Source organism: Etheostoma cragini, chromosome 11, assembly GCF_013103735.1.
Source record: "Etheostoma cragini isolate CJK2018 chromosome 11, CSU_Ecrag_1.0, whole genome shotgun sequence".
Lineage (NCBI taxonomy): Eukaryota > Metazoa > Chordata > Actinopteri > Perciformes > Percidae > Etheostoma > Etheostoma cragini.
Window position 1 is genome coordinate 1,630,101 of NC_048417.1, and position 10,493 is coordinate 1,640,593.

General features: G+C 40.6%; 2 protein-coding genes across 4 annotated transcripts in view; one reads left to right on the forward strand and one right to left on the reverse strand.

The window, feature by feature from the left end:
• lrrfip1a (leucine rich repeat (in FLII) interacting protein 1a) overlaps positions 1-3,414 on the forward strand; it is a 52,942-nt gene extending 49,528 nt beyond the window's left edge. For 2 of the 3 annotated variants that reach the window (XM_034884917.1, XM_034884915.1), the window contains 5 exons: positions 271-320; positions 1,616-1,736; positions 1,839-1,918; positions 2,001-2,105; positions 2,191-3,414. In XM_034884917.1, the coding sequence (XP_034740808.1) occupies positions 271-320; positions 1,616-1,736; positions 1,839-1,918; positions 2,001-2,105; positions 2,191-2,298 (464 nt within the window). In that variant the 3' untranslated portion in view covers positions 2,299-3,414. The remainder of the gene's footprint in view (positions 1-270; positions 321-1,615; positions 1,737-1,838; positions 1,919-2,000; positions 2,106-2,190) is intronic. The other variant, XM_034884916.1, reaches the window with a different exon arrangement.
• A 2,600-nt stretch (positions 3,415-6,014) lies between these two features.
• On the reverse strand, positions 6,015-10,331 carry tyw5 (tRNA-yW synthesizing protein 5; the record flags this gene model as incomplete). The annotated part of the gene is made up of 6 exons (XM_034885986.1): positions 6,015-6,402; positions 8,022-8,138; positions 8,290-8,377; positions 8,915-9,052; positions 10,078-10,122; positions 10,200-10,331. Coding segments are annotated over 6 exons (855 nt in total), but the record flags the coding sequence as incomplete, so codon positions are not given.
• Positions 10,332-10,493: the final 162 nt, after the last annotated feature.

Sequence of the window (10,493 nt, forward strand, 5' to 3'; positions counted from 1 at the left end):
CGCTCCATCACCCCCCCCATGGATGCCTGCTCTGTTGCATGCATCAACCTCCCACCCTGACCCAGCCCCTCTTCCACCATCTCCTTGGCTCCTTCCACCCCTGGTATGTTGACTTGTTGTTATTTTGAAGATGGACAGTAGCAATTAGGATTATTGTCTATAATAGTGTTGTATCATGGCTTTGTGATGCATGCCGTTCAATTTAAATGAATAATATGTGACCAAAGACTCGGGTCAAATGGCTTCTCAAACACGTGTTTTATCTTGTAGAGATCCGCCTGAGGAAACTGGTGGATGAGCGGGAGAAAATGATCGAGCAGGTGGGTCTGTGATCTGAGCCGATGATGTCGGTAACGGGAACTCCTGAATAAACTCTAGTCTCTCCGTGGAAATTTAAATCGGAAGCATAATAGTCAAAGGAGAGCTCACATACACCCAGAAGAGTTGTTACTTCTAACAGACCGACTACACTATATTACAGCCATGGCAGGCTGCTTGATGATGTTTGTCCCATTACTAGTCAAAAATGGAGGTGCCAACAGGTGTTAAAGAATGAAAGTTGCATATTTCTTTTAAACGGGTTTAAGAGAAAAACTACTCTACATGTTTTTATTTTCAACAAATCCCATGAAACAACCCAGAACCAACATGGAATAGATCCTACTGACTACTAGGTATTCACTGTGCACATCTACTTCCCCTGTGGGTCCATCGTAGTCCAACAACAATTTAAACACATTAGGAGGTCACACTGTAGTACTGGCTGACCTTTTCCTTCATCACTACACACACACACACACACACACACACACACACACACACACACACACACACACACACACACACACACTGTTGCTTATTTAGACTCACACACAGCGTCCTGCTGCTGTAAATACTCACTACAACCCCAAATGTGTATTAATCCACAGCTGAAAATTGTCCCCAACCAATGCCCTATTTATTCCTGTTTGAGCGCTGTTTGCTAAAAACTACAATAACCAGCTGCTTTAGGAAATGCCAGCCTTTTTTTGTTTTTTATAAAGAAACCATAAATGTGTGAGCTGTGTATGAATATAAATGCCTTCAGTAGAAACCACTGTGCCACAGGAAGGGTCAGGGACCCCGAACGCATCGTGATGGGATTTGCATTGGAGTTGGTGACAATAAGAAAAACGTAGAATAATACATTTTCCCTTTTAAAGGCAATTGCAATATATTCTATCAAGACATCATGTGATATGCTTGCATTGACCTACAGAAAAGGGGAAAATGACCAACATTACAGTTTAACACGCACACAAAATGCTCCACTGAGAACTTCTCCGCTAAGCTTATGAAAAACTTGTTTTACATGGATCCCCATTAGCTTCAGCATTCACTAAGAGCTCGTCTTCCTGGGGTCCTACCATCTTTCCTTTGACAATACTCATAATGACATTTCATTACACACACACACACACACACACACACACACTTGAAAATACAAATCATAAGTAAATCTTACAGTTAACACAATTAATAGAAGAAATGAAACAAAAGACACTACTCCAAATAGATTAATCTATTTTAAGAAATACGATGAAAAAAAATGTGTTGTTTATGGCTCCAATTCCAGGTGAAGAAGCTCAAGTCCCAGCTGGATCAGAAGACCCAGAAGAACGGCACAGAGACCAGTTCAAGTCCAGATGGTGAAATACTTGAAAACGGCAAAGAGCCAAACATTATAGAACTGCAGAGTATGTAACCATGTGCATGAAAACAGAGCAGCATGCGCAGTTTGTTTATTTCCAAGGTGTCCGACAACTGAAGAGTGTTTGCTTCTGCGTGGTCTTTTCCAGGAGATTCAAACCGGCAGATAAGTGACTTTAAGTTCAAACTGGTGAAGGCAGAGCAAGAAGTCACAGCGTTGGAACAAAATGTAAGCTGAGAAGAATCCATAGCATACCTTTTTAAAACATGAAACTCTCCCCTAAGAAGTTTACGTATTATTTGGTTTCCAGGTGACCAGACTCGAGGGTCAGGTGGCGCGCTACAAGTCTGCAGCGGAGAACGCTGAGAAGGTGGAGGACGAGCTGAAGGCAGAGAAACGCAAACTACAGCGAGAGGTAGAGCGCTGTTCACCTGCTAACGAGCTAGCCCGTTGAACCGTTTTAATAGCAACGTGTTCTCTCTTTCCGTTTGACTCAACAGCTGCGCTCGGCGCTGGACAAGGTCGATGAACTGGAGTCAAACAACAGCCACCTTTCTAAAAGACTGGACAAGATGAAGACTAGTCGTGGCATGGCTCAGACTCCGTAGAAACTACAACTCACACATCAACTCCACCGGCTCATCTCCTGGAGGGGAGGAGAAAAAGAATTTGGATTTGTCTTCTATCTGCCTGATAGCAACCTTAAGAAAAAGAACCAAAAAAAACAAAAAACAATCTTTGTCTCCAGAATAGAGAACACCAACAAGCAACGTGCCATCTCTTCGTCTGTTTCCTGTCTGTTGAGAGCTCTTCGTAGCGTTATGCACACACCCAGAAAGTACATGAAGGGGGGAGCGGGGCGTTTGTGCACCTCTTGACTTTGGTTGAACTGTTGCACTGCTCTGCTAAAGGGGGGAAGGGGACAGACGGAGAGTCCTGGGACGGGACGGCGTCCTCTGTCTTCCTGTGTAGCGAGACTCCTGCTGCCGCTGCCTCGCACCGAGATTCAAGAGATTCTGGTCTTGATCCCTCAGAGTTCAGAGAAATCCAAGAAAAGGCCGATCCCAGTGCAGGGAACAGTACCAAGACCATCAAGACAGGAGTGCTTTGTGTGTGTGTGTGTGTGTGTGTGTGTGTGTGTGTGTTGTGTTGTGAGTGAACGAACAAGCAAAAAGAAGTGTATTTTCCTCCTTTGCATCCAAAGCCAAACTATTTTTAAAGATGGAAATGTTTGAGTGTTTGTCACTTGTGGTAAAAAAAAAAAAAAAAAACTGAACAAGACCGGTGTGCAGGGTTGCTCTGGAGTTGTTGTTTTTACAGAGCAGCCACAAACGCAACATAATCATCACAGTCCAAATGTCAGCAGCTTCCAGTAGGAGGCCCTTCACGCAGCCAGCAGCCTGATGCAGGTGACTGAATGTTGATCAGCTTGACTCTCAGCGTGTAACCACCCTTCTACTATCATCCAATCACATCTCTGAGCTCCTTCCTGCTTCATATAGTCCGTCACTGGTTGGCTCTCGTGTGCACACACACTTAATTGCTGAGACTTCTTGAGGAAACGGGACAACAGGAAGTGAAAGCGGTGTTAGCGGGAGACACTGAACACCCTGGGGAGACGCTGCTTCACTGTTTACAAAGCTTTCAAATGTCTGTAAGGAAACAAAGAACTGTCATCTTTGTGCAATAAAAGTTTAAGCCATATTGGTAACTGCACATGTGCACTAAGTCCTGGCATTAGGAATCTTCTCTCTTATCCGTTGCCCCCCCCCCCCCCCCCCCCCCCCCCCCCCCCCCCCGCTGTGTAGCATGCGTTTCCTCCATCAGGGCCGTGTTGGAGGCTAAGCGGGAGAGGACCTTGTTCATCGTTTGAGACAGCCGTTTGGAGAGCTGAGGAACAGGCGGTAAGGAGACGTCGAGCTGAGATTGTGTTGATATCTACCATCTGGTTACCATCTGGTAACTATAGCAGCACATCTCTGCTCCTGTGACCTACGGAGGACTGAAATATAACCGGGAAAAAATATTTAAATGAGACTATTTCTATGTTCTAGCAATTAAAAAATATTTAAATGAGAGTATTTTTATGTTCTAGCAATTAAAAAATATTTAAATGAGAGTATTTTTATGTTCTATCAATTTAAAAATATTTAAATGAGAGTATTTCTATGTTCTGGCAATTTACAAATATTTAAATGAGTATTTTTATGATCTAGCAATTTAAAAATATTTAAATGAGAGTATTTCTATGATCTATCAATTTAAAAATATTTAAATGAGAGTATTTCTATGATCTATCAATTTAAAAATATTTAAATGAGAGTATTTTTATGTTCTGGCAATTTACAAATATTTAAATGAGAGTATTTTTATGATCCAGTATTTAAAAAATATTTATATAAGAGTATTTCTATGTTCTTGCAATTTAAAAATATTTAAATGAGTATTTCTATGTTCTAGCAAGATATTTAAATCTGTCGGGATTCTTATTACTAGATAGCAAGTAAAAGAAACTTGTAACCAGAATGTACGTTAGTTTTGCTCTTTTTAATTATTTTCATGTATGTCCGTTCAAATAATAATTGAAAAGTGTGGGGGCGGGGGGGGGGGAAAGAAAGTTCCCAGAATGCTGTGCGGGCTCACCAGACCCAGATCCTGCAGAGGAGCAGGACTGTGGTGGAGGGTCTGGCAATGGGAGACTAAATCAACCATTACTGCTTCAATATGATCAGTGACCCCACAACGTGTCTTGAGAATGCGTTAGGACGTGTCTCTGCTGGGAGTCCACCATGTTCCACCAAAACCACTTCCCTTCCTGAGGCTGTTAGCAGCGGCACCGTGGCTCCGTCCGACGCCTGGCGTCGCCCGTGACGATTGGGATTGCTTTAACCCTCGTGTTGTCCTCCCGTCAAAATTGAAAATCAAAGCTTTTATTGATGCTTTGTATCGATGTTTTTAACTTTTGTCTTATTTTTTTGTCTCTTTTTCAACACTTTTGACATTTTTTTTTCAATGTGTGTCACTTTTGAGGTTTAACCCTACGTAACATTAACTTATTAATTTACTTTAGTTTTACAGTTATTTTTGGAATTTATGGTCAATAAACCTCATTTATAGGAAATTATACCTAATGTTTGAGTTAGAAAAGCAGAAATTAGGAATTATTGAGACTAAAATGAAAGGAATGGATGTTGATGATAATCACAGACTGGAATATGTCAACTTTTACTCAATACTATTTCAACAACACTTCCATTTGTTTTACAATGCTATAAAACTGAATAAGACGCCCCAAAATTAATGAAAGTAGAGATTTGTAGGCTACTTGGCAAAGAGCGTTTGAATCAATCATGTTATTTTGGGGAATTAAAAAGAACATTGATATAGGACAACATGAGGACAACATGGGGACAACATGGGGGCAACATGGGGGCAACATGGGGACAACACGGGGACAACATGGGGGCAACACGAGGACAACATGAGGATAACATGAGGATAACATGAGGACAACATGAGGACAACATGAGGATAACATGAGGACAACATGGAGACAACATGAGGACAACATGAGGACAACATGAGAACAACATGAGAACAACATGAGGACAACATGGAGACAACATAAGGGCAACATGGGGACGACATGAGGACGACATGAGGACGACATGAGGACAACATGGAGGCAACATGAGGACAACATGAGGACAACATGGAGACAACATAAGGGCAACATGAAGACAACATGAGGGCAACATGGGGACAACATGAGGACAACATGAGGGCAACATGAGAACAACATGAGAACAACATGAGGACAACATGAGGACAACATGGAGACAACATAAGGGCAACATGAAGACAACATGGGGACAACATGAGGGCAACATGAGAACAACATGAGAACATGGGGACAACATGGGGGCAACATGAGGACAACATGAAGACAACATGAGGGCAACATGGGGACAACATGAGGGCAACATGAGGGCAACATGAGAACAACATGAGGACAACATGAGGACAACATGAAGACAACATGAGGGCAACATGGGGACAACATGAAGACAACATGAAGACAACATGAGGACGACATGAGGGCAACATGAGGACAACATGGAGGCAACATGAGGACAACATGAGGATAACATGAGGACAACATGGAGACAACATAAGGGCAACATGGGGACGATATGAGGGCAACATGAGGACAACATGAGGGCAACATGGGGACAACATGAAGACAACATGAGGACAACATGAAGACAACATGAGGACAACATGAGAACAACATGAGGACAACATGAAGACAACATGAGGGTTGTAGAAATGCCGATAAACCAGAGCAGGTTTTTCTCCTATCCAGGACCACGTGGACTAGCCAGACCCTCCTTCGCTGTGGAGGAAGGTCTGGGTATGTGAGGCTAGCTGCTGGGTAACGTCCTCTGTAGTTGTGCTGGTCACATTGTCCCAACACGTCCGTCTTTGAATACGCTGGATCATCCGCCGCCCATAAAAGTCCCGATACTCCGCTGGGAGCTCATCCAGGGTGTGCAGGGCTCTCTCCAGGGCCTGCAGGGCTCGGGTGGCGGACACAGGGTCTTTGTTCCCGTACGGGTCCTTCCTGTCGTAGCTGGCGGCCGGCAGATGGCGCCAGAACACGTTGACCCCCACGCCGAACTGCAGGGCCAGCGTGTTATGGAACCACAGGGCTGAGGACAACAGGGACACGGGGCCACGTCAAATCCTCAATATATAAGGACCAGCTCCTGGAACTCATTGTTGTCGTTAATATGTACAGTATGTAGAGCCGGTAACTGCTTGATGTGTTTTTAATATTAACCCTTGTGTTGTTCTCCTGGGTCAAAACGAACAAAACATTTTAATTAATGATTAATTTCATTGAATTTGTTGGGTGTTTTATTTAGTCTTTTAGCATTTTAATTATCCTTCTTAATGGTTTCAAACCAGTCTCCGGACTAAACTTTGACATCTACCCCTCTGAGATCCACTCATCATCCTCTGATCTTAACGATTAGTCAAAATAATTCTTAATTTCTGCCTTTTTAACTAAAAACGAATGTATAATTTGATATAAATGAGGTTTGTTGACCATGAATTCCGAGAATAAATGTAAAACATGTTATAAAACCAGCTCAGTTTTTTTTTTTTAAAGCAACAAAAGCTGGAAAAATTGACAAATAAATCTGAAAAAGTGACAAAAACATCGGAAAAGCACAAAAACAAATATTAATTTTCAGTTTTGACCTGGAAGGACAAGGTTAACGTGGTCAACAGGAAGACAACACGAGGGTTAAAGGGATCATCAATGCGAGGGACAGCGTTCTGGATTTTATCAAACAAATAATCAGCGTCTATACATGAATAATATGAAGAGTTTAATCAGAACAATTCCTTTTTATTCTTCTAAAAGCTTTGCTTTCTATCCCATTCATCACTAAGCTAGCAACTGAGTTTCGCTGCGGTCTGTTTTTTTTCCAAACTCCTGGAATTAAAATAACTAAATAAACTAAATAAACTAAATAACTAAATAACTAACTAAATAACTAAATAAATAACTAACTAAATAACTAAATAACCAAATAAATAACTAAATAAATAACTAAATAAATAACTAACTAAATAACTAAATAAATAAATAAATAACTAACTAAATAACTAAATAAATAACTGACTAAATAACTAAATAACTAAATAAATAACTAACTAAATAAATAACTAACTAAATAAATAACTAAATAACTAAATAAATAACTAAATAACTAAATAAATAACTAACTAAATAAATAACTAAATAACTAAATAAATAACTGACTAAATAACTAAATAACTAAATAAATAACTAAATAACTGACTAAATAACTAACTAAATAACTAACTAAATAACTAAATAAATAACTAAATAAATAACTAACTAAATAACTAAATAAATAACTAACTAAATAAATAACTAAATAAATAACTAAATAACTACATAACTGACTAAATAACTAACTAAATAACTAAATAAATAACTAAATAAATAACTAACTAAATAACTAACTAAATAAATAACTAAATAACTACATAACTGACTAAATAACTAACTAAATAACTAAATAACTGACTAAATAACTAACTAAATAACCAAATAAATAACCAAATAAATAACTAAATAACTAACTAAATAACTAACTAAATAACTAACTAACTAACTAACTAACTAACTAACTAACTAACTAACTAAGTTTCCTCTTCATCACCATCCCTCCTCAGAGTGAGCGGTACATCCAGGAGAACTAGATAGTTTGTTGGGTCCAGTCTACGTTACCGGGGATGAAGAGCAGGTCTCCGGGCTCCAGCACGCACTCGTGTCTCGTTGCCTTCACAAACTCAGGAAACCGGTCCAGGTCTGGGTGGTCGATGTCCAGGACCTCCGACTTATCACCTGGTAGGTTCCGTTTAAGTTAAAAGAGGCATTATGATATTAGACCGAGCTATTTAAAGGACACTTGCAAAAAAAACACATTCAATCAATCAATTAACGTCGATGATTGAGCATTCAAACAAACATCTGGCATCTTTTCATGGCCACTCGCCTGACAGGTAGAGGTGCAATGCATCCTGGGGGCTGTAGAGAGCCACTCTCTTCCTCCCGGTCACCTGAGCCAGCAGGTTGTCCATCACCTGAAGGAAGGATCCCCAAAGAAAGAAAGAAAGAAAGAAAGATAGATAGATAGATAGATAGATAGATAATGATCCCAAAAAATGGGAAATTCCAGTGTTACAGCAGCACACGTACATAAGACACACAACACAGAATATAAATATAAATGAGATAGTAGGAAACAATATACATACATACATACAGTATACATGATATAATAATACTAGGAATAAAATATAAGAACAAATATTTTAATATATACAGGATGGGGAAACAAAATGTGCAACTGGTTAAATAATGTGCTAAATGTTTAATAAAATGTAATTGAACCAGTTGTGCATGTGTCCCTTAGTGCAGTAGTGGGGTGCCTAAAGGTCTCCTCTAGCACCCAGTGGTGACAAACAGAAGAGGGAGATCTTACTGAGGCCAGATCACAGAAATTCAACTGTATGTCCTGTGAGAGGTTGAAATTAAAGCGTTTTGGAGGTCAGTGTCCAATCAGCGAGGCGACACTCAAGAAGAGAACGAAGCCGATTGGACTCCACTAGAAGGCTTACGTCGTAGTGGGTCCACAGCTGCAGACCACTGGAGCTGATGCGGAAGACGCTGGAGAAAAACTGAGCCGGTTCAAAGAACTGAGGGATGTGAAAGTCCTCGGCCAAGTCTGGGAACTGCTGGCTCAGGTCAGCCGGTTCCTGTAAGTAAGTAAAGTTTATTTATGAAGCACTTTTCTCAGATAAAAATCACAAAGTGCTGTACAAATGAGAAAGTAAAAACAAAACAAGCAGTATAAAATGTATGTAAATATATAAAATTAAAATGACACTAGCAAAAAAAAACATCAACCAAAAGCCTTCTTAAACAGACATGTTTTCAGATCGTTTTTTAAAGGGTTACGACCGTGTCTGCAAGACGCAAGGACAGGGGGCAGGGCGGTCCACAGTCTGGGGGCAACAGACTGGATGACATGTCCCCTCGGGTCTTATAACGGGTCTTAGGGACTGCAAGTAGGTTCTGGCCAAGGTCCAGGATGTAATGTGGGGCCGGACCGTTTAAGGCTCTGAAAGTCAGCACTAAAAGTGAGAGAGACACTTAAAGACTGTAACGGGAAAATGACAAAGACAATGATTTCCTGTCAATAATCGCTCATCTCTTATTAAGAGATTTTCCATATAAGTAAATCCTCCAATGTGCTTCTGAAATATGTCTCCTAAAATATCTCCTAAAGTGAGTCCTCCAGTTTTGGAGACGGCTAAATGTGTTGTCACTCTGCATTGTCTCCCCTAAGGACAAATGGTGCAGAAACACAGGTGCCTCAAGGTATGCTGGGGGTCCCCATGTCCCAAGTCCTGGGTTGGAGCCCCGAACCAATCTAGAAACCAGATAAATCTCTGCCTTCTGAGACAGAAGGACCGGGACAGTCTTATCTGACCCCTTAGAGACAGATGCACGGGGGACATGTTGGCTCCACCAGTCTGAGGGAGAAGATGGAGTGTTATATCAGGTTTAAGGACTGTGTGGAAGACCCAGAACTGGGTCTCTCTGTACGAGAAACTTCCACAACAAGACCAGGTCAAGAGCGTCCCCAATTAAAGTCAGATGATTAAGAACATTTTGCTGTATAAATACAAATAAACGTCTAAACAGCATTATAGTCTGAAAGGAACAACCCCTAAAGGTCTATCTTCACTGATTTCATCACGTTGAGTCTGCTTAGTACCTTTCGTACGTCCTCTCCCAGCGATCGGAGATAATAGCTCTCGTCCTAGAATCAGACCAAGGAACATGTGTCATTAGAGGACATACCTAGTGTAGACCATGTCCTTTGTTTTGGACCCTTACCTCACACAGGAAGAAGTCTGTGTGTTTTTCTTCAGATGCTCGTTTCACAAATTCCTTGAATGGCAGAGTCCTGTGAATACAGAGGTGCAGCTGAGAATGTGTGTGTGTGTGTGTGTGTGTGTGTGTGTGTGTGTGTTTTGCAGTAATAACATTGAATATAATACATGATTTAAGTTGAAAGATTTACTCATATGAGATTTTCTGTTGACGTGCATCAATGATTTGTAAGCTGTGTGTGTGTGATTAGATTCAACAGATAGAACAGTGTGCTCCTATGCATTATGAAACAAGACG